Raw genomic sequence first — 24,918 nt, 5'->3', positions numbered from 1 at the left:
TCGTTCCGTTGTCCCTGAGTGGTGGTGGCATTTAAGAGCTTTTTCACCACTCAAGGCACGCAGTGTCCGGAACACACAATCAGCTGTGGTGTCTGGCCAGAAAGGCTTGATGTCTAAAATTAGACGTTTGGAGACTGATTAGAGGCATAGGGAAAAGACAGGAACATATTAGATCAACTCTGATGTGATGTGAGGAATGTGGGATGTGATTTCAGGATTTGGTGTCTTACACTGTATTGAAGTTTTGAAGATAAATCGGGCATTGGTGCCCAAGCTGCACCCTGGTACATTCTGTGCTGCAAAAGAAAGTGCCTTTCTTGGCCATGAGACAGCAGTGATTTGATCTCTTAAAGCTCAAATTCCCATAATAAGAAACTGACCTACAAACCCAGGAGTTAACAGCGGTTTCAGTGACTTCCCTGGCAGAAGACTCTGTGGTTGGTATCAAGACAGTTTCTGATGCTGGCACAGTTCTCTCATCTATAAAATGATGTTAATAACTGCCAGCCTTTTATGAGGGTGGTTATGAAGACAAAATTATACCTTTTTTTTTAAAAAAAAAAAGGTGCTATATAAATGTCGGTGGTCTTCATCATTGGAAATATTCTCATTCTTTAGAGGCAACAGAAGATTTTGATTAAGAGGACAAGACTCTGGAGCCAGACTGCCTGGTTTCAAATCCCAATTCTGTATAAGCCTCAATCTATATCTTAGTTTCCTCCTATTTAAAAAGGGGGACTGATAATTGTACCCACCTCACAAGGTTGCCCTGAGGATTAAACGAGGTAATGTATATCCAGCACTTAGTGCCTGGCATATGGAAAGAACTCTGGAGATGTTTGTGAGGCCTTAATGGTGAAATGGTCACCCAGAGTGAATGAGGAGGAGAGAAATAGGAAAACCTCACAAATGAACAGATGATCTTAAATAAGGACCAGGTGTTTGCAGTTGAAGTAAGATTATAAGTTTGGTCTTAGGTTACCGTTTGAAGGGTCCTTAAGCATTCAAGTGGAGGTGTTAAGTAGGCATTTGATATAGGCCTGGCACTTGCAGGACAGGTCAGAGGTATGTAGATGATAATCGAAACTGTGAGCATGTATATAATTACCTAGGGATACAATTGAGAGTTAGAAAATAAGTAGTCTTGAGAAACTCCAACATTTAGTGGCTGGCTAGAATATGGTGGGTCTGCAGTGGAGTCTAAGAACAAATGTCCCTTTAGTGAGAGCTGTTTGGATGGAGGAATGGGGGTAGGAATCAGAATGGTTGAGGGTTGAGATATAAGTGGGAAATGAAGTGGAGATGGCAAGGATAGACATCTTCAAGAAGTTGGTTGTGTCAGGCTCACACCTGTAATCCCAGCGACTCAGGAGGCTGAGGCCAGGAGGGTTACTTGAGCCCAGAAGTTCAAGGGGGGAAAAAAAAGTTTGGTTGTGAGGGGCAGAAGAGAGATAGTGGAAAGAAGATGTAACTAGAGTAGGATGGACATGTGACCAAGTTTTGTTTTGCTTTTTTAAGCTTGTCTCTCAGGTTTTGTTTTGCTTTTTTTAAGTTAGTCTGTCTGTCTGTCTGTCTGTCTGTCTGTCTCTCTCTCTCTCTCTCTCTCTCTCTCTCTCTCTCTCTCATCATGTGCATGTGTGCACACACACACTTTAAAACTGTAATTTTAATAGCTCCTGGCTAGATGTGTCTGTAAAGTCTCTAGCCGAGGTCCTAGGCAGACTGGTGCAGCCATGCACCATGCAAGTATAGAATGGTGGAAAAAGAGGCACTATTCTTTTATCTACAGAAACCCATAAATGGTATTACCGGGTATATTTTGCTCATCCAATTATTTGATCCATAAGCCAGAGTATAGGGTCTTATTTAGTGCACTTGAATATTTTGCTAGGTTCTGTACTAGGTGCTTGGGATTCAGAGATAAATATGATAGAATTCAAAGATAAATATAATGGGATTCAAAAATAAATATTCTGCCCTTGAAGAACTTACAATATAATACATACGTTCCTATCATGAAATAATAAAAATATAACCACGGTGTGCCAGGCATGGAGGTGGAAGGGCTTTGCATATATTCATTATGTAATTTAAGCCTCACTACAGTCCTGCACTTAAGATAGTATTTCTGTTATTCTTATTTTTAAATGAAAAGATTGAAGCTCAGAAATGTCAGGTAACTCATACCTAGTTTGTAACAGAAATGGCATTTGAACTCAGATCTGTCTGGCTTCAAATTAGTGTTAATTACATTATACCGCCCTGATGCTTATGGTGTGGGGTGTGTGTCATTTAGAGATGCATTTGGCCTTTTCAGTTGTATGTGACAGAAACACAATTCAAACTAGCTCAAGCAGTTAGGGCATTTAGTGATTCTTATGACTGGAGTAAAACACAGTCTCTAGGTACAGCTAGACTCACCCTCAAGTATGTCTTTAGGGGTTCATCTCTCTCTGCCTCTTAGCTCTGCAAGCCTCTCTTTGTTGATTTATTTTCAGACAGGATTCTCCTTGGGACTAAAAGGATAACTTGTTGGAAGCCCCAAGTCAGTATTATCCTTAGAGCTTATGGTTTTACAGGAAGAAATATCTTTTTCCCCTCAAGGAGTGTTCTGGATCACTTGCTTATGCTTTTGGCTGAGGGTGCAAAATCAGTTCTGGCCAAGCCACCTGGAGAAGGGGGGGGCATCCCCAAAGGAAAGGGGATAATATTTGTCATCACGTATTATCTATCATATGCAGTGCTTTACAAACACGATACTTCAAATTCCCAACAGTTCTGAAGGTTTGAGAAAATCTAGGTAAGAATATTGTTCAGAGCCAGGATTGCCACCCTGTTCTTTAACTGCACACTTCTCTCCTCTGTACCATGCTGTTCAGATGTTTGAGTTACAGGTCCTGCCCATGCCTCTCACCCACTGACATTACTCTTTCATAGAAATAAATGTCACAGAGAGAACAGTTACCAATAGCGATGGAATATACTTCCTACATAAAAAACATATCCAAATAAGTAAGGAGAGATTCTTGGCAGGGAATGAGAGAGTGGGGGTAGTAATGTGAGAGAAAGTGATATTCACTAAATATCTTATTGCAAGAATATTCATTTCGTTTTCCTTTGAAGGTGAAGGCTGAAGTGTTAGACATGGCAGACAATGCATTTGATGATGAGTACCTGAAATGTACTGACAGGATGGAAATCAAACATGTCCCTCAACTGCTCAAGGAGGAAAAAGTGAGCCACCAACTCTTAAACACTGTGTGGGAAAATGCAAAAGCCAAATGGGAAGCCCGAAAGACACAGCTTGTTCTCCCTATGAATTTTAAGGATAACCATGGGATCGCCCTGAAGGCATATATTTCTGAAGCCCAGGAGCAAACTCCCTTCTACCGTCAGTTCAATGAAGCTGTGAAGATGGCTGGCCGGTCTCGAAAAGATTATATCTATGGCTTCCAGTTCAAAGCTTTTCATTTTTACCTAACAAGAGCCCTGCAGTTTCTGAGAAGACCTTGTGATGACAGTTATAAAAATGTGGTGTACAGAACAAGCCAGAACACCTCATTTACCTTTGGAGGGCTAAACCAGGCCAGGTTTGGCCATTTCGCCTTGGCATATTCAGCCAAACCTCAAGCTACTAATGATCAGCTCGTTGTGTTATCTATCTATACGTGCTTTGGAGTTGCCGTTGAAAAATTTTTTGATGAAGAAAGTGAAAGAATTACTTTAATACCTCTGAGTGAGGTTTTTCAAGTGTCACGGGAAGGGGCTGGCAATAACCTTATCCTTCGAAGCATAAACAAGACCTGCAGCCATTACCAGTGTGCATTTCTGGGTGGTAAGTACCTCTGTTCTGGCTCTGCTCGTCTAGGAGGCAGGAGTAGGATTCTTAGGCCCAGGGAGAGGTCAGTTGAGGAGAGAAGTATTTGAAGGGAGAAATGACAATTGGCAGTTTCCAGTCTAGCTCTTTCCATACGGTCTGTTTCTTTATCCATAATTTAATTTTATCAAAATAATACATTTACAATATTATTAACAATAAAAAAGATAAAATAGTACCATGAGGCAGTGGTTCTCAATCAGAGGCAGTTTTGCCCTGTAGAGTTATTTGGCAATGGTGGCAAATGTTTTTGGTTGTCGTAACTGGGGAGGAGGGGTGTTCTACTAGCATCTAGTGAGCAGAGGCCAGGGACACTGCTAAACAGTGCACAGGGCAGCCCCTCACAACAAAGGATCATCTGGCCCAAGATGTCACTAGTGTTGATGTTGAGAGGCCTTGCTGTAGGCTTATAATGAAAAGTAGCAGTCTCCTGCCCCACATGTCCCCAGTGCCCACTCCTCAGTGACATCTATTTGAATTCTTTTAGCTGTCTTCAGGTACTTACTGTCATGTTTCTAAGTAAATAACATGCTTCATTCAACATGTTATTTTTTGATTTTAAAACTTTTAGACATTATCTATTGACTTCCCACTATAGAGAATGAGTCTTTAGCCCACATACACCATGTGTTAGTTAAAAATTCTTTATTGCTTTCAGCTATAAAGTAACAGAAAACCTGACTGGTAGATTTCATTGAATAAGTCTAGAGGGAGGCTGTCCCGAATTGGTGCCAGTGGCTCATGTACATCATAAGTCACTCAGGTTCTTTATGTTCCAACATCCTTAACATGCATGGTTTTTGTGATTCTTGTGTGCAGTGTGATTGTTGTAGCTCTAGGCATCAATCCATGTCTAAGACAAAAAGAAAGGGAATGACAGCCAAACCTACATTTCTTTTTTTATTTCAGCATATTATTGGGGCACAGATGTTAAGGTTACGTATACTGTCCTTGTCTCCCCTACCCCCTCAAGTCAGAGCTTCAAGCATGTCCATCCCCCAGATGGTGCACATCACACTCATTGTATATGTATATACCCATCCCCTCTTCCCGCCTCCCACCTACCCGACATCCAATAAATGTTATTCCTATATGTCTACTCAGGTGTTGATCAGTGAAACCAATTTGATGGTGAGTACATGTGGTGCTTATTTTTCCATTCTTAGGATACTTCACTTAGTAGAATGGGTTCCAGCTTTATCCAGGAAAATATAAGAGTTGCTAGATCACCATTGTTTCATATAGCTGAATAGTACTCCATGGTATATACATATACCACATTTTATTAATCCACTCCTGTATTGATGGGCACTTGATTTGTTTCCCCATCTTTGCAATTGTGAATTGTGCTGCTATAAACATTCAAGTGCAGGTGTCTTTTTTATAAAGCATCTTTTGTTCTTTTGGGTAGATGCCCAGTAATGGGATTGCTGGATCAAATGGTAGATCTGCTTGAATCGCTTTAAGGTATTTAAAGATCCATATTGCTTTCCACAGAGGTTGAACTAATTTGCAGTCCCACCAGCAATGTAAGAGTGTTTCTAACTCTCCACATCCATGCCAGCATTTATTGTTTGGGGAAAGTGAAAGCTTTTCTAGAAACTCTTAAACTTCTGATTGCAGATGATTAACTAGAACAGTTTCTTGGTAACCCATAGCTACAAGCTTGGGAAGGGGGTAATGAGCCTTTCTAGCCAAGGGAAGTACAGTGTACGGAGACAAGGGAGGAGGGAGTTAGAGACGGCTGTTAGGGCAGTAACCCAGAGTATCTGATAACTGCCCCTCTCCTTCCCAACATATGTCCATTTCCCCCTCCCCATTCTCTCAGTGTAGAAAAGATAGATCCTAGCTGAGTCAGGGAGTTGTTTTTCTGTGCTTAGGCACCTCTTTTACCCCAGGGTTATCATATTATTTGTTTGTTTCCTTAGTTTTTTATGTCCCATCAGTAATTCACCTCCAAATCCTTTGAAAGAAATATAAATTTCCTCTTAATACATCCAGATGTATTAGATACTCTCTCATTTCTCTCTTTTTTTCTTTTTCTGGACATACTTCCCTGAATTTCCCCATTATCCTGCTCCTGTGATACTCTCTTTAGGTGTGCTCAATGTCTTGGAATCTCTCTTCATGACCATTCTGAGACTTGGTTTCTTCCCTGTGAAAGATCTCCTATTTCTTGTACTTGCAACTCTTTCTTGGATTACTCTTTGTTCGGTATGGTAGGGGTGGGGTACTACAGAAGTTTTCTGAGAAATGGTACATTAAGGCAAATTTTCTAATACTTTGCATGTCTGAAAATCCCGCTTTATGCTAGAATAATAGTTTATGTGGATTTGAATTTGTGTTTTTGAAATTATTTTTCCTTGGAATTTTGAAGATGTTCTTCCAATGACTTCGTTTCTGGAGCTGTTGTTGAAAGGTGTGAAGCTGTTCTAATTACTGACTTTGAGACTTGTTTTTTTATCTGGAAGATTTTAGAGTATTTTCTTTATCCCCAACATTATGAAATTTTATGGTGTTGTGCTTTGGTGTATGTGAGTAAAGGGTTAATAAAAACTCTTTCTCTTTTCTTCTATGAAAATGGCCTCCTGTTGATTTTCTTCTAGCACTGTTTCTCTGCAGTCTCCTAAAGGTGAAATGACAGCTGTGTGGCCATGCAACACTGCCTATGGTAAACATAACCCTTGATTGGTAAAGGGCATCTGAGCTGGGAGGATTGTGAATGAACTATAAATACTTGCGGGGAGGCCATAGCTTTGGGCTGTCTTGAATGTGGTGTGACATACCAGTTGTTCTCCTTGTTAAGTCCTGGAAGGAAAGCAAGACTCTTGTGCCAATCCTACATAAGTTCAAGAGTCATTGTTTTTTTATGTGGCGTGAAGCTACTGGGCTAGGGAGGCTCTTGCACCTTCCTGTGTAATCTTGTTTCCTTGTATCTAAGCTGTCCTCTGGGGGGATATAGAATAGCCCTGGACTGCCATGAGGACTTGCATTGAAGGGATGTATCTGATGCTGCCCTGTTGCTAAACAGTATGCTGTGTTCCCTGTCTTATGTTCTTCTGCAAAACAAAGTAAACTGGTTTGGGGTCCTGTGAGTGTAATTGTCTAGCTGAACCAAAAACCAATGCTGCTGAGTCAAGCAGAGTGAATACTGCAGTAGGCCCCAGAAATGGGATCGACTTTTAGACCTTGACTCAATGTGGCCAACATACTATGAGATTAAAAAGCTGGGGTAGGGTAGTGCTGCTGAGACATTAATAGCTGGATGAGGGGCTGATATGGTTATGACTGGATGGCAGGTACTGAGGTGCCTAGGGTACAAAGTGTAAGGAAGTTGTCACTCTTAGGGCTGCACGCTTGTGCCACCTGCACTTGCATGATCCTGAGCGTGACCGCCTCCTTACATTTTGCATTCTGGGAACCTCATCTGCCTCACCCTAGTCCTGTGTCAAGGAGGCAGGTGAAGGTTGGAGTAAATTTGTGTTGAGAGAAAAAGTGCTTATCCAAAAGACAAGAAAAAAACAGATAGGAGATAACAAATGTTGGCTAGAGTGTGGAGTAAAGGGAACTCTAGAACACTGTTAGTGGGAATGTGGGTTGGTGCAGCCATCGTGGAAAACAGTATGGAGGCTCCTAAAGAAATTAAAAATAGACTACTATGCGATCCAGCAAGCTGTATTCTGAGTGTATACCCAAAAAAGATGAAATCATCACCTCAGAAAGATACCTGCACTTCCATGTTCACTGCAGTATTGTTCACAATAGTCAAGATATGGAAACAACCTCAATGTCCATCAGTGGACGAATGGATAAAGAAAAGGTGTATGTGTGTGTGCCATGTATGTTACACATGTGCACACACAGACACAATGGAATATTACTCAGCCTTACAAAAAGAGATCCTGCCATTTTTCACATGATGGATCTGGAGGACATTATGCTAAGTGAAATAAACCAGACAGAAAATATTGCATGATCTCATTTATATGTATTATATAAAAAAAGACACAGAGATCAAGAATGAAAGAGTGGTTACCGTGAGTGGGAGGAAATGGGGAGATGTAGGTCAAAGGATACAAAATAGCAGGTATGTAGGAGGAACAAGTTTAGAGATCTAATGTATTACATGAGGACTAAATTAACAAATTTGTATTATGTTAGGGATTTTACTTAAATAACCAAAAACCAAGCCAGCTGTCGTCAGTTTACACAAGCTGTCAGGAATTGGTTGGGAGGCATGCGTGTCTTCTTCCCAGTTCCTGCTACATCGCACTAGCTTGACATTGGCTGTGGTTTGGAGTCACACCACGGAAATCAGCAAACACTGCAAGCCAGAGTCCCCCCGTCGGCCCCCGAGCCTGTTAGACTTTACCATCCTCTGACGACGGCGCTTTCTTTGGTGACTAGATCATCGGCGTTCAGGAGACACTGCACAGCGTCTCCCGGGCAAACCCCACTTGCAGCCGGGCCGGCAGAAACGACACTGCTCCCGGTGCACCCGTGCAGGCCAGCCACGCAGGCAGGGAGGCCCTGGCCGTGCGCAGCGCTGGGTGTGTGTGGGGGGGCGGAGGAGGGCGGCGGAGCCCTCGCCCTCCACGCTTGCGAGTGGGGTTGTGAGCGCGCCAAAGAGAGGGCGCCACCGATCTGGTCCCCAGCGGTCAGGGCGTCGTGGGCCCACGCGAGGAAGCGGGAAGGGCGCGGGGTGCGCAGCTGTCGTGTCCGACCCGCCGCGCCGCGGCCCTCTGCTGCCACCCAGAGGTCGGCCGTGGGAGCGCAGGTCGAAACTGACGGGGTCTTTGGAGACGCGCCTTTGAAACCTTGTGACCAGGTGTTTTAGAAGCTCCAGCCAGGAGGATGTAATCAGAATCTTGCTCCATTGTGACTGGGTATAACTGTGCCTCTAAACGAAAGAAAGACAATATTTCTAAAAGGGCTAAAAAGATGTTACTATATTAAGTGTGCTAAACACAATCCTGTGTTACTGTTGTGGACTTGCCTATGATTTCCAAGATAAAATACCACAGGTTAACTGTCTTTCATACTATTTTTCTAGAAAATGTGAAAAAGGCAGAATGTCAAGTTCCATTCCTTATTGTTAAGAATTATTCCATTGGCCAAGTGCAGTGGCTCACACCCATAATCCTAGCACTTTGGGAGGCTGGGGTGGGAGGATCATTTGAAGCCAGGAGTTTGAGACCAGCCTGGGCAACATAGTGAGGCTCTGCCTCTACAAAAAGAAAAATCAGCTGGGTGTGATGGTGCCAGCCACTCGTGAGTCTGAAGCAAGAGGATCTTGAGCCCAGGAATTTGAGATTGCAGTGAGCTATGATGATGCCACTGTGCTCTATCCCAGGTGACAGAGCAAGACCCTGTCTCAAAAAAAAAAAAAATTCACTGGGGCCAGGCACAGTAGTGTAGTGCACTTGTTATCCTAACTACTTGGGAGCCTGAGACAGGAAGATCACTTGATTCAGGAGTTCCATGCCAGTCTGGGTAACATAGCAAGACCCCATCTCTAAAACAAAAAGCCAGAAACGGAATGTCAAGTCCTCTTTACATTGCATCTCTCTGGTTCTCTCTTCTACCTCAAAGGATTTATGTTGTTAGATTGAACTCACCTGGATAATCCAGGATACTTGCCCCACCCAAAGGTCAGCTAATTAGCAACATTATTTGCATCTGCAACCTTAATTATCTCCTGCCACTTAACATATTCGCATGCATATTCACGTAAGGTTCTAGGGTTAGGATAGGCAGGGGTCCTCAAACTTTTTAAACAGGGGGCCAGTTCACTGTCCCTCAGACCGTTGGAGGGCTGTTGGAGAGTGCTGTGCACATTCCACACATGTGCACCGTGGGCCTGGGACAAGTCAGCTGCTAAGCAGGACAGGCAGCAGCAGCAAAAACACCCGGTGGGCTGGATAAATGTCTTCAGCGGGCCACAGTTTGAGGACCCCTGGGATAGAGCGTCCTCTTTAGGAGGGTATTATTCTGTAGACTATAATGTCTTCAAGTTCACTAACCTTTTTCCTGCAGTGTCTAGTTTGTCAGCAATTACATCTAATGTATTGTTCATTTTAGGATTTTTATCTCTAGAAGTTCAGTTAGATTTCTTTTGTATCTTCCATGTCTCTACTTAACACCTGTTTGTAGTACTAACTTTTAGTCTACTGAGTGTTGTAGCCCCTACAATTCATGTGGTGAAGCCCTATTCCCCACTAGGATATTTGCAGGTGGGACCTTCGAGAGTGACAATGGAAAAATAAGTGACTGAGGCAAAGATCTCAGTCAGTGGAGATTTATCAAGCCAAAGTTTGAGGATGTGCCCAGGAAAAACACAAACCACTGACATATCTGTGAGTGTGTTTCCAAAGGGGAATTTGGGGACTTCAGTATTTAAGGAAAAGTGTACAGGAAAAAAGGAGGGGGGGGGGGCGAGGCAAATAGTTGCATTCTTGTGAGGCCCAGGAAATCTACATTTTACACAATGTAAGATGGTGAGTGTTTGAAGAGAAAAAGGAAGAATCAGTTCTGTAGATGTCCCTGGGTAGGTAACAGAAGAACATTGATCTCGTCTTGTCTCCCTTCTGCACCTGCATTACTGCCAGCAGGGAATGAGAGCTCCTGCTCCTCCCATCCTTGCCAGCATCAACATGGGACCAAGCAGACTTTCCTTGTAGGAGCTAGACTTAAAGTGCAGACCCAAAGTTACAGTTTGCATGGTCTTGTATTTCTAAAAATATTTTTGAGCTTTGTTCAGGTACATAGTTAAGTTTCTTGAAAAGTTTGATTCTTTTAGAGCTTGCTTTGCAGTTATTTTAGGCAGAACCAGAGTTACTTTAATCTATGTCTAATTATCACTCCTGAGGCTATAATTTTCTGAATACTCTACCCAATGCCTATGAGTTATAAGGTTTTCCAGTCTGGCTAATGAAAGTATGCACTATTCTTGACTGTAGGGCTTCTCTCTCTGGCCTCGGGTAGTTTTCTCGCACTCAAAAACTGATCAGTACTTTGCTGAACATTGAGGGGAACCCTCTGCAGGTCCTGGGAGTTCTTTGTGCCATTCCCCCTCTCTCTAGTATTCTCTACAAAAACCAAATTATCTTGGTATTTTCCTTGTGGAAAAAATTTTAACTACTTAATGGTTAAAATACCATTCAAGTTCTCTATTTATTCTTGAATTATTTTTGCTAAGTTATATTTTTTTCAAGGAATTTGTCCATTTATCTTTGTATATCAAATTTTCATAGGCATAAAGTTGGTCATAGCATTCTTATATCTTTTTATATCTGCTCATTGTTATGTCCCCCTTTTCATTCATTATATATTTGTGCCTTCTCTTATTTCTGGATCAATCTCGTGTCCATTTTTAATCCCATACAACTTTAGAAACTCAAAATAGTTTGATTATTTTCCTGCTGCTGAAAATACTAATAAAAATACTAATGGAAAATGAAAATACTAACGGAAAATACTAAAAAAATCTAGAGTCAAATAGGGAGAAGAAATGCAATCTAACAAAATGGATCTGGTTAAACACTAAAGATACCCATCATCTACTATTTAGGAGGCTCTCAAAAAATTTTTGCATGAAAATCACTTGGAGTGCTTGTTTAAAATGCAGATTACAAGGCATCCCCTCCAGAAATTCTCTATCATACTCCTGGCTAGGGTCCTGGAATTTTCAATTTTAATAAGCACACAGGTGATTCTGAAGTATGTGGCTAGAAAACTATACTTTGAGAAACATGGTCTAACTTGTGCTACAGACAAAAGACAAGGGCTCTTAAAATCCTTCTAGTGCCCAGCTAGACCCCAGGCTGCATCTTTTTATTGTTTGTAGCTTTCCCATCTGCAGTTCTCTTCACCTTCACCTCACCCTCCACTATGCTCCCTGGGTGAGGCTTACACCCACGTTTCTGCTGCCAAGACGTTTTATAATAGCCTCTAGAACTGATTTTTAGTGTTTTAGTCTGGCCAAATGCCTGAGTTTAGCCTCAGGACACCATCCATATTCTAACTGATTTGTTATTCCCTGGACCAGTAGAATCTGGACCAAGTTACCTAGATTTTTTGGTTCAAATTCCACAAATAGAGCAGGACTTGAGAACAAGACTGTAGGAGAGCACATATCTCGTACTAGAGCCAGGCCTCTCAGGGACTCCCCCAGTCGTAGGTAGAGAGGCTCATCCCTCAGGTAGCTCAACTTCCAGATTAGATCAGTGTGTTAGGTGTGGAGAAGGGACAATAAAGCATCTAGACCTTCATGGTGCATTCTGGAACGCCCTCCATATGGCTCATACTGGCACCAAACCTATGTGCTTTCTTACTGACTTTCCTGCCTAACTGCTGTTGGGCAGGCTAGCAGATTCTCCTTTCTGTCAGTTCTCAGGGGAGTCACTGCAGCACCAATGGCTTTTTCTAGGACATCATCAGGGAGAAGGTCCAGGGCCTTACAAAGGTGCTGTTAGGTGCCATGTTCCTGTTCTCCAAAAGCTGTGGATTTCCTCACATATAAATGAATGTTCTGAGGCATACCAACTCTGTTTCTGTGTATGAGTGCGAAGGATTTTTGTTCACAAATTAAAGGATCTTGAGGATCTTATTGAGATGCTTTTTCTCCAGAGAATAGGAGGTGACATAGTGGAGGGATAGATTTGCTGTTGAGGACATTTAGTATCTGAAGAGAGGATTAATCGGACAGGTAAGTTTTCTCCTAACTTTTGCAAACTAACCATAGAATAGAATGTTAAAGCATTACTCTTGAGTGGGCCCTTGAGGGTCATATGAAGCAATATCTTAGTAAAAGATGCAGGTGAGGAAACTGAATTTCAGAAGAGTTAGGTGTTTTGTCAAAGGTCATACAGGTGTTTGGTGGCTATGCTATAAATACAAAAATATAATTGTTCTGCACTTTGCATCCCACTAAGTCATGGGTCTGATACTAGAAGTTGAGGGATTAGATTACCAACAGCCACAGACCAATTGAAATCTTTACCAAGGTAGGTCATGTTTAACTAATAAAGCTTTACCTTTGTGTTTGTTACAGGGCTGAAAACCGAAAACTGTGTTGAGAACCTAGGTAAGATACGCTTTTACAGTACTACTTCTGCAGTGGGGATTCTGTCAGTGTTGTTTGTCATAGGCAAGGGCCAGAGCTGCCCCACCCGTGTACCAGCCACTGGCAGCCACCATCTCTCGCGGCTGTGTTGTGCTCTGCCACCACCACCTCAGGCAGCCACTGCTGCCCGCCCTCCGCTCCCAACCCAGGTTCGCCTGTGGCTCTTCTCTCAAACACGGCCTTGCCCTGGACGTACAAGGAACGTGCCACTCTCACCCCAGCCTGGCCTCACAGAAGTTTGAGGACTTCCAAATGCCCTTACAACTTCAGCCATTTCCCACATGGCTCTTATGCAAAAAGCTAGTTCCTATTCCTATATTTTGATATCTTAGGAAATAACATTTGGGCGACTAATGAAGGAATGGCATGAATATGGCTCAAGGACGGAGGATGGTATGACAGAATGGCAATGTGGTCTATTCCAGCTTCCTTAAGGAAAAATAGGATGTAACAGAAAATAATCTGTCTTAGAGGACTGTGGGAAAGATTTGGGAAGGTAGACAGGAAATTCCACAATTATTCAGGAGCAGCATTATCAAATAGGCCCAATAGATGTGAACCAAAGTTGCCAGAAAGTGCCTTTGGGTTGATGCATGCTCTGGATGGATCCTTTTGAAGATTTTCTTATTAAAAAGTTTGAAAATAGGGGTCTGTTTCTAGCTGTCTTCCTGGCTAGTTTTTCCATAGATTCTTTTTCATGTAATTAAAATGAATTCATATCTATTTGCCTTTGATTTGAAATTTTATATTTCTTACAACTGTAGTTTTATGTATCTTAAATGTAAGCCAACTCAAATCTTTATTATTAGTAAGTGTTTAATAATAGCCTGAACCCGATATTCACATCTGAGCATAGTACCACACAATGAAAACATGTTTGTATTTCAGAGTATTTTCAGCCCATCTATGTCTACAATGCTGGTGAGTGTGCTTTATTTTCTAAATGCGATTCTTACATGGATGTTGAATAGCTCTTTCTTGTTTAGCAGATAGCATTTGTTAGCTCACAGAAGAGTACTTTGCAGATACAAAGCAGTGACTTGGACTATATTGGGGGGGGAGAAAACCTATTCTGGAGAAATTTACATGCTTCAAATGAGAGAGTTGGCTCTATGGAGATCTGAATGATGTGGAAACTTTCTGGGGAAAGTTTCTTTCAGAAGATAAAGATAGAAAACTCTCAGCACATTTGCATCTCTCAAATTTGCTGATGCTTAATGTTTTGTATCATTTAGCTAAAACATTTGGGTGATTAGATGCTTTTTTAAAAAAAAACGTTTCTACTTAGCGAGATATGGCCCAAATCATTTATTTGCATGTAAGTTCATTATTATGTGTTTTGTCCATATGTCTACAGTAAGTTTTTCTTGTTGAAGAGAGAAAAGGATCCAGCCTTTCCTCAAACATGCAATTTACTTCATGTTTGGGAAGGTACTTCCTGTCCTGATAGAAGTGAAACATTTTATGCCCCTGAACACTTGTTTAGCAATCCTCTATTGGCCTATTACAGCCACGAGTCTACTGATCACTTCACAGGGACCTCAGCTCATTCTTCAAAATAGACATTTTTGGGTTCCTCAAGATCCCCAGGAGACTAGCTGTATGTGATGTTTTTTTTTTTTTTTTTTTTTTTGAGACAGTGTCTCGCTTTGTTGCCCAGACTAGAGTGAGTGCCGTGGTGTCAGCCTAGCTCACAGCAACCTCAAACTCCTGGGCTCAAGTGATCCTCCTGCCTCAGCCTCCCAGGTAGCTGGGACTACAGGCATGCGCCACCACGCCCGGCTAATTTTTTCTATGTATATATATTAGTTGGCCAATTAATTTCTTTCTATTTATAGTAGAGACGGGGTCTCACTCTTGCTCAGGTTGATTTTGAACTCCTGACCTCGAGCAATCCGCCCGCCTCGGCCTCTCAGAGTGCTAGGATTACAGGCGTGAGCCACCGCACCCGGCCTATGTGATGGTTTTTTAATAGAGGGGCCAGAGGAAAGTTCTAGCCCATTAGCCAGGGTATATTTTTAGACTCTAGCTAACATTTAAATTTAGTAGCAGTAGTTTACTGGATATACAAAATGGTTCTTGATGGCAATACTACCTGAAAATAGTTTTGCTGTAGCTATAGTAACTCCCGGTTCTTTTGTTCCATTGTTAAAACTGATAAATTTCTTTTTGTAACTTAGGTGAGAAAACCCAGAAGATTGAAGACACTGGTAAGACATTTTCATACGCTCTGGGGCTTTCGTTTTGCAGGGTACCTCCCTTCACAGGAGGAGCAGGGAGGCACGGCATGGTAAGGGGACATGGGAAGAAGGCAGGGCCCGCCTTAGCTTGCTAGTTTGGCATATCAGGGACCCACCTGCGTGTCAGATAGAATTCGTTATGGAAATGACACAGCAGGTGTGTTTCTCCTAACAATCTTTAAAGGTCATCCCAGCAAACAGATGTGACTCATTATTCCACATACTCCTGTGACCTTGGGTGTTGGGCAGGACATAACAGATAGCATCGTTTTTTCCTAAATTAAAATGATGATTCTGGGCCAGGTGAGGTGGCTCATGCCTATAAGCCTAGCACTTTGGGAGGCTGAGGCAGGAGAATTGCTTGAGGCCAGGAGTTCGAGACCCACCTGAGCAAAAATTAGCAAGACACACCCCCACCCCCACCCCACCCCCACCCCCGCATCTCTACAAAAAAATGCAAAAATTATCTGGGTGTGGTGGTACTCCGCCTGTAGTCCCAGCTACTCGGGACACTGAGACAGGAGGATTGCTCAAGCCCAGGAGTTTGAGGCTGCAGTGAGCTATGACAACACTACTGCCCTCTAACCTGGGCAACAGAGTGAGAGACCCTAATCTCAAACAAACAAAAAAAGATGATGATTCTGTGTATTTATTTCAACTTCCAGCAATTTGAGTAACAGATGCTATCAGCTGTACCATTTGATTATTAAGTACATTCCAAAGTATAACTCATCCCCAAATGTTTGTTTTTGTGATATTTTTTAATGATATTATTCAAATGTCCTCAAGGGTACTGGATAGGAACATTCTCATAAATTACTGGTGAGATTATAAATTGGAACAATTTTTTATGGAGGGCAGTTTGACAGTACTAGCTTTTTAAATGTTTATACCTTTGACCCAGGTTAAAACACTTTTAGATATTTGTCCAAAGAAAATTAGAGATACACACAAAGATTTGAGTTTAAAATGTTTATCACAGTGTCATGGTAGTGTCAAAAGACAAAATTACAACAAATTTAAATTTCATTTGCCATACTGGAATTGGGCGACACTTCATTCCATCAAACAGAGTAAGTGTTCCAGTGAGCTGACCAAGACTTTGGCTTTATAGACAGGGAAGGGCTGAAGAAAGCAGAAGGAAAGAATAGAGTGTATTAGTTAATTTTAGAACAGTAGAATAACTGCGGGTTAATGTCCTGTTCTATCAGGCTGTCTTTCTGTGTGTGTAAGGATTAAAGCAGAGGGAACTTCAGTATCAAGCTGACTGAAGATTTTAAACTGGACTGTTTGGGAAATTGGCTGTTATCTCTTTATGCTGATTTCTTCAAAGGTCAGACAGCTTAGTTCGGGTGGTGTGGCACTTTAATATGGGGACTCCATTTCGATATTTAGTCTTGTCTGTTGGGACCCAGTACAGAAACTTAGTCCAAAGCATGGCTTCCTATAATTTTTGTTTGACAGTAGCAAAACTTTAGAAACAGCCTCAGTGTCTGACAGTTAGGTATTATTAAATAAAATTATAAAGCACTAAACAACTTAGAAATTTCATTTTTGTAATGTTTTTGAAAACATTTAGAGATATAAGAAAGTATTCATAATACAGTGGTAAATAATAGGATATAAAACAGCATATAGAATACAATATTAAAATATACATGCACATATAAATGCATAGCAAAAAAAGATTGAAAGGAAATACACCAAAAATGTTAATCAGAGATTTGAGTTTTAAGTGATTTTTAATTCTTAATAGTTTCCTGTATCTTTTGAAATTATCTACAATTTTAATGTATTATATAATTAGGAAACATTATTTATATATATATATTTAGATAGATAGATAGATAGATAGATAGATAGATAGATAGATAGATAGATAGATAGATAGGCAGGCAGGCAGGCAGGCAGGCAGGCAGGCAGGCAGGCAGGCAGGCAGGCAGGCAGGCAGGCAGGCAGGGCGTGGTGGCTCACACCTGTAATCCTAGCACTTTGGGAGGCCAAGGTGGGAGGATCGCCTGAGGCCATAAGTTCAAGACCAACCTGAGCAACATAGTGAGACCCTGTCTCTACAGAAAATAAAAAGTTAGCCAAGGTGGCAGCATGCACCTGTAGTCCTAGCTCTTCGGGAAGCTGAGGGAGGAGGATCACTTGAGCCCAGAAGTTCAAGGCTGCAGTGAGCTATGATCACACCACTGTGTTCCAGCCTGAGTGAAGACCCCACCTCTTTTTTTAAAAATTTGTTTTTAAATATATAGATCAGTCATGACAACTTTGGGTCACAGTCTTTGTATTGAATCTAAAAAAAAAAAATGAGCTGTTTGCTTAATCTGGAGAGATGCTGGGTTACTAGCCATAGTTCCTACCATAAGCTAGGCTCTAGTGGGTTAAATCTTCTCTCCTCTTTTTTTACCCTGTCCCCTGCCATTTCTCAAAGCATTCGGAGCTTTCTACTAATAAAGCCAAGTATAACCTTAAGTTAATGTTCAAACTGATGACACTTTTTACTAAATTGTTCTTATTCTCATCCTTAGGGGAAAAAAGCCAGGAGCTCACTGTCTTACCCGGTAAATCATCTTTTACTTACTCTCTGAGACTAGCTACAGGTTAGGAGGACTCCTAGGATTAAGAACATTACCTGAGCATGGAGAGTGTGGGGAATGAGTTGAGCTAGAACACAGGCACTTTGTTTATTGAGTGCTTTTTATGTTCCATACAGTGTACCAAGCACTTTTATGCAATATTTCCTTTAGTCCTCACTCACTCACTACAAACCTACAAGGTAAGCATTTCTTTTGCAGAGTGAGCATTTGAAGGTCAGAGAGATTAAGTAGCCTGTCCAAAGTCACAGAGCTAATAACTATAATGACAATAGTGCTAAACCAACCAGAGACTTAAACCCGGTAGGTTTCATTTAAAAACCAATGTACTAGGACTGCCTTATGAAGAATAAGGTTAGAGAGGTAGGGGCTAGATCACAGATGGTCTTGAAAGTCCAGGCTAAGGAGTTTGGACTTTTTCTCATGAGAGAGTGAAGAGCCATTGAAAAGAATTTTTGTAGTTGCCATTTTCTTTTTTCTTTTCTTTTCTTTCTTTTTCCTTTTCTTTCGTTTTCCCTTTTATTTGATAGTTGGCGATGGGGGAAGTATAGACGAGGGGAGCATTAACAATATAAGATAACTGATTAACTGATACTCATTTCTGCTTTTAGGTATGAAAATCTTTGAACCCACCCAAATACCTGGTAAGACACCTTTCTATTTGCTCCCTGAGCCTGAGGTAAGGAAGATTCCCCAGGCATTAAAGAGAGTATTATCAATAGTGAGACTATCATTCCTGAATATTTCCCTTACAAAGACTGAGCTGTGGAAGAGAGTAGAGAAAGTTGCTTTCCTCCTTAGCCTCCATGTGCTTCCGGAGCATCGTCTGTGGGCAGGAAAGCTGGCTCTCTGCTGGGACTGTGGCCGAGGCAAGGCTGCGGACCGGCTGGATGCCTCTGTCCAGCACCTTCCAGCTTCTGCCGCTAACGTTACTTGGTAGAAACCTCAGCTTCACGCACAAGCTGACTCTTAGCTTGGGCTCAAATTTCTTCATCTGGGATCTCCAGGTAACTAAACACAGTACTCCCCTGGCATAGACACCCACTCAGTGAAGTGCAGTGGCAGAAGATTTCTCTAAACTTCAAGCGGATTTGCACGATGGAGGTTTTATGTAGCCAGAACTTTTAAATAAAAAGCCAGAAACTGCAGCGCGGTGCGACATTTGATACTTGTATCTCTCGAGCTTACCAGACAAGAGTTTGAAAATTATACTTATTGGAGTAAATTGCAGGTCACTAAAAACTTCTTTTTCATTTAGGAATGAAAGTTCCAGAACCTTTTCCACTACCTGGTAAGCAATGTTAGGTGTGCCAGAGGGGAAGTGCCAGTTTTGGGGGGGAGGTATAGATATAACGATCACCATTAGACATGCAGGAAAGTGTGATTACCTAGCACAAGCCTACAAAAGTGAGTGAAGGACCCAGGTCTCTTAACCAAGTACCTGTTCCTCAACATAGGTGGTTCTTTGAGTGCTTTTCCAGTGTATCTGCCACGGTAGATTTCACCTACCTTTAAGATACAACAATACAAATGAACATTTTATTTTATTTTTTGGCCACCCTCCCCTCCCCCTTCTCACGTACGGCCTGGCTCTCTCCTCCCAGCCTCTCCTGCTCCTCTGCACCAGCCTTCTGCACTGGCCCTGCCTCCCAGAGCGGGCTTCTGTAACCAAAGAAACTGAGCAGCGACCCCAGTCAGCTTCCTTGGAACAACCTAGAAACTCATGCTTATAGGGGAGGAAAAACATAAAAAGGCCCACAGACTAAATCTATTTTTTAAGACAAGGAGAAGTAAGAAAAAGTGGATGTGATACAATATTTTACCAGAGAGCTGTGGACTTCTCTGTGCTTCAGAATTGTCATCTCTCGAATGTGGCCAACTTGTCAAATTTACCACCAGGAATGTCTGTAAGGACTATAAAACCACAAAATGTCAAGGTTCAGAGCCACTGTCCAATGCGTAAAATCTTTTCTCCTGAGTTCATGTAGTGCTTTCAAAATAATTTTTTGTAGGTTTTGTTACTATGGGAACGGTCATCTGTTAAAGAAATTAGATTTTTTGCATTCACAAAATTATATCTATCCACACAAGTTTGCTTAACATTGCCTTCTACAGGCAGGGCGCGGTGGTTCACGCCTGTAATCCTAGCACTGTGGAAGGCCCAGGTAGGAGGATTCCTTGAGCCCAGGAGTTTGAGACCAGCCTGAGCAAGAGCAAAGCCCCCACATCCACAAAAAAATAGAAAAATTAGCCAGGTATAGTGGCATGCACTTTTAGTCTCAGCTACTCAGGAGGCGGAGGCAGGAGGATTGCTTTAGCCCAGGAGTTTGAGGTTGCTGTGAGCTATGATGATGCCACTGCATTCTAGCCTGGCAACAGGGCAAGATCATGTCTCAAATAAGTGAATGAATGAATGAGATGTGAAAATAGTACCCAGGATCTCATTTAATAGAGTAAGGTAGATATTGCTACTGCCACTTCAGAGATAAGGACATAAAACGCAGGAAGGTTAAGGAACGTGTAAGAGGCTAGAAAGAGACAACCAGGACTCAAACTTTTTCTTTTTCTTGAGACAGACCCTGTCACTCTGGGTAGAGTGCAGTGGTGTCATCGTAGCTCACTGCAACCTCAAACTCCTGGGCTCAGGTGATCCTCCTGCCTCAGCCTCCCAAGTAGTTAGGACAACAGCAACCACGCCTGGCTAATTTTCCATTTTTTGTGTAGAGGCGGGGGTCTCACTCTTGCTCAGGCTGGTTTCAAATTCCCGAGCTCAAATGATCCTTCCACCTTGGCCTCCCAGAGTGCTAGAAGTATAGGTGTGAACCACCACTCCCAGTCAGACTTTTCAAGTTTTGTTTATTTTGTGCTATATAACACTTGTGTTCCAGCCAGATTTAGTTATGCACCTCTATCCTGGGCTCCTAGAATTGGCATTTGGCTTCAGAGCTGTCAAAATAATGATAATATTATAATACTTTACAGATAGTTTCTGACTTAGGATGGTTCAACTGACAGTGGTGTGAAAGAGATACACATTCAGTAGAAACTGTACTGAAAACACTTACACACCCATTCTGTTTTCACTTTCAGTATGGTATTCAATAACTTACGTGAGATACCAACATTTTATTATAAAATACGCTTTGTGTTAGATGATTTTGCCCAACTGTAGGCTAATGTAAGTGTTCTGTGAGTATGTTTAAGGTAGGCTAGGTAGGCTAAGCTATGACGTTTGGTAGGTTAGGTGTATTAAACATATTTTTGACTTAAAATATTTTCAACTTAGGTTTATTGGGACATAACCCCATTGTAAGTTGAGGAGCCTTTATATAGTATAGCACAGTAATTAAAAGCAAAGGCTTTGAAATGAGATTCTGCTACCTCTGTGGTAATGCCTGTCACTCCTCAAAACATTTCATAGATGTTTTCAGGAACATCTCTGAAATACAGCTAACTGTGCCTACCTCACAGGACTGTGAGAAGTGAAGGCAACAAGGCACATAAAGCATGGCACGGAGAACACAGTCAGTGGCGGGTGCTACTGCTGTACTTGGGAATCTGAGTTCAATATGTAGGAAAAAGTACTTTTTTGTAAACAAAATGTTAACCTTTTTTTAAAAATAGAAACACATATTCATAATTAAAACATTTCAGAGCACAGATGAGTACAAATTAAGCCTTTCCCCTAACCCCACACATTGCTGTAACCCTATTATTACCCTGCCCCTCAGACCCATTCCAGAGATAACCAAGTTTGCTAAATCTTTAATTGTATCTTTCTCTTGTGGATAAGTAGGTATACAATGCAATTAATTCAAAATCTCTTTATGTTTTAGAAGACAAAGCTCAAGAAAATATCAACAATCCTAGTAAGAAATACTTCATTTCCTCAGTTGATAAATGTCTGTTTTTGTAATACAGAAAATGTGAGAATTTATTTTTCCTTAGTGAAGGGAATAAAGTTGCCAGAGTTTAAGGCATCATAATAACAAAGTAGAATGTCGTATCCAAATGCGTGTGTGTCTGTGTGTATGTTGGGGGCAACTTGATCTTGTTTCTTAAATAGTCATTTTTAACTGTGGCTGGAGACTATGCTGTTTAGAACAGTGGTTCTCAACTCTTGCAACTCAGTTCTCCCTTTTTATAACAAATAGCTTATGAAGTCCTTACACTGAAGGAAGATCTTAGATAAGTTGTACCTGTACCCATAAGGATCAATGTAATGTCCTGACTATGATTTATAACAAATTATATACATTTCAATATGTAAATACTTAGATTTAGATTATACTCAAAAGGATAATGAAGTAGCAGGATGCTTATATCTATTTATGCAAGTAAATTTGGATTTAAGAGAAGATTGGAAACTATTGTATACAGTAAGTATAAAAATGAAAGTAGGCCGGGCGAGGTGGCTCACACCTGTAATCCTAGCACTCTGGGAGGCAGAGGCGGGAGGGGATCGCTCAAGGTCAGGAGTTCGAAACCAGCCTGAGCAAGAGCGAGATCCTGTCTCTACTAAAAATAGAAAGAAATTAACTGGACAACTAAAAATATATAGAAAAAATTAACCGGGCATAGTGGCGCATGTCTGTACTCCCAGCTACTCAGGAGGCTGAGGCAGGAGGATCACTTGAGCCCAGGAGTTTGAGGTTGCTGTAAGCTAGGCTGACGCCATGGCACTCTAGCCTGGGCAACAGAGTAAGACTCTGACTCAAAAAAAGAAAGAAAGAAAGAAAATGAAAGTAAAGAAATACAACAGACACTAGATAAAAACTAATGTTTAAAATTTATTTAAAGTATCCCTAAATGTTTTGTTTATGTGTAAAATTGCTTTAGGTTCTGGGTTTGATCATTTTAAATAGGTTTTTAACTTACATGTATGTCAGTGCATTTGAAAGTTGTACAGGAAGTGGGTCAATATATTTCATTGTCCAAGACTGTCCTTAGCATTGCAAAATATTAATATCTAGCCCCCTACCTCCACCCCATTGTTGGAACAGTCAAAAAAAATGCCCTGACAGTTGTCCAAATTGCCTCTCAGGGAGCAATACTGCCCCCTTGAGAACCACTGGTCTGTAGTAACATACATTCAGACGTTGCTCCGCGACAGGGATAGGTTCTGAGAAATAAGTCACTGGGCAGTTTCACTGTTGCGCAGACATGACGGAGCGCGCTTACGCACGCCTACCTAGTACAGCCTGCCCCACACCTGGGCTGTGTGGGGTAGCCTGTTGCTCATAGGCTCTAAACCTGTGTGGCGTGCTACTGTTCTGAATTCGGTAGGCAGTTGTGCCACCATGGTAAGTATTTGTGTATCTAAACATATCTAAACACAGAAAATATGGTAAAAATATGATATAAAAGATAAAAAATGGTACACGTGCGTAGGGCACTTACCATGAATGGAGCGTGCAGGACTGGCAGTTGCTCTGGATGAGTTGGTGCCGAGTGAGGGCCTGGCACATGAATGGACACTATTGCAGACTTCATAAACACTGCACACGTCAAGCTAACACACCAGAATAAAAAAAAAAAAAAAAACACTGCACACTGAGGCTGCCCTAAATTAAAACGTTTTTTCCTCAATAAATGAACTTTAGCTAACTTTAACATTTTTACTGTATAAACTTTTGAATTTTTGTAAAATTGTTTACTTTTTTATAATAACACTTAGTTTAAAATGCAAACACATTAAATGGCTGTCCAAGAATATTTTTTCTTTATATCTTTATTCTATAACCTTTTTTCTAATTTTAAAATCTTATTTTATTTTTTTACTTTTTAAATTGTTTTTTTAAAAACTTAGACACACATACACATTAGTCTAGGCCTACACAGGGTCACCAGTGTCACTGTCTTCCCCTCCAGATCTAGTCCCACTGGACGGGCTTCAAGAGCAGTAACACGCATGGAGCTGCCGGCTCCCAGGATAACAGTGCCTTCCTCTGGATACCTCCTGAAAGGAACCGCCTCAGGCTTTTTTTTTTACATGTAACTTTAAAAAGGAATACAGTCTAACATAAGAAGAAAATATAGTATAGTAAATACATAAACCAGTAACACAGTTGTTCATTATCAAGTATTATGAACCCGTGCTCCCAAGAAGCAGAGAAAAGTCATGACATTACAAGAAAAAGGTGAACTGCTCAGTTGCTGTGCACTGTAGTTTGAGGGCTGCAGCTGCTCGTCATTTCAGACAGTTCATCTTGAACAATGGAAACATAGAACTGTAAATGTATCATTTCTTCCTTATGATTTCTTAACATTTTCTCTAGCTTATTCAAGAATGATAAGTACATAATACATATAATGTATAAAATATGTGTTAATCAACTATTTATGTTATCAGTAAGGCTTCTGGTCAACAGTAGGCTCTAAGTAGTTAAGTTTTCAGAAATTGAAAGTTGTATGTGGCTTTTCAATTGCACGGGGGATTGTTGCTCATTGTTCAAGGGTCAACTGTATGGGAATACAGCCTGAAATCTGTAATGAACTGCATTTGAGAAATTTTCCTGGTTGGATATATTTCATTTCAGCTAAATTTTTAACTCAAGTTTAGTGTCATTGTCTCCATATTCAGGATATACTTTATAGGTGGATGATACTTGACATCAAAAATGACATGTGTCAGTGACTGTGTATTCTCATTAACAGGTCCAGTTCCTGTTCCAGGTCCCAAATCTCATCCTTCTGCATCCTCTGGCAAAATGCTCCTTCCACCGTTTGGGACATTCGTCATTTTAATCAGTGCTTCTGCTATAAATCTTTGTTCTTCTGTAGTTTGATACATTCATTTTCTTTCTTATTCTTTACTTGAAATACATTATAGGCATCCCACAGGAGATCAGAAGGAATGATGTATTTTTCACTTGTTGGCCAAAGTCACTTGACAAAATGAGAACTGTATTATTTATTCATTTTGTAAATTCAGAAAGTTGGTCCAGATATAATGTCACAGAATTAACTTTTCACTTGTTTCTATACTAATCTTATAATTGAAAAAAAAACTCAAACTGTATACTTCTGATTAAATTCAATAAAAGACTTTATTAGATATAATTTCAGAATTGCCAC

General features: G+C 41.1%; 1 protein-coding gene across 5 annotated transcripts in view; it reads left to right on the top strand.

The window, feature by feature from the left end:
• ART3 (ADP-ribosyltransferase 3 (inactive)) overlaps positions 1–24,918 on the top strand; it is a 96,778-nt gene extending 71,860 nt beyond the window's left edge. For 4 of the 5 annotated variants that reach the window (XM_012744191.3, XM_075997759.1, XM_012744246.3 and 1 more), the window contains 9 exons: positions 3,124–3,835; positions 12,930–12,962; positions 13,890–13,922; positions 15,182–15,211; positions 17,776–17,808; positions 18,453–18,485; positions 19,100–19,132; positions 21,678–21,710; positions 24,499–24,917. In XM_012744191.3, the coding sequence (XP_012599645.2) occupies positions 3,124–3,835; positions 12,930–12,962; positions 13,890–13,922; positions 15,182–15,211; positions 17,776–17,808; positions 18,453–18,485; positions 19,100–19,132; positions 21,678–21,710; positions 24,499–24,629 (1,071 nt within the window). In that variant the 3' untranslated portion in view covers positions 24,630–24,917. Of the gene's footprint in view, positions 1–3,123; positions 3,836–12,929; positions 12,963–13,889; positions 13,923–15,181; positions 15,212–17,775; positions 17,809–18,452; positions 18,486–19,099; positions 19,133–21,677; positions 21,711–24,498 lie in introns of all 5 variants that reach the window. The other variant, XM_012744209.3, reaches the window with a different exon arrangement.

Source organism: Microcebus murinus, chromosome 26 (genome assembly GCF_040939455.1).
Source record: "Microcebus murinus isolate Inina chromosome 26, M.murinus_Inina_mat1.0, whole genome shotgun sequence".
Lineage (NCBI taxonomy): Eukaryota > Metazoa > Chordata > Mammalia > Primates > Cheirogaleidae > Microcebus > Microcebus murinus.
Note: the sequence above shows the minus strand (reverse complement) of the source record. Positions and strands in the feature narration are given on the sequence as shown.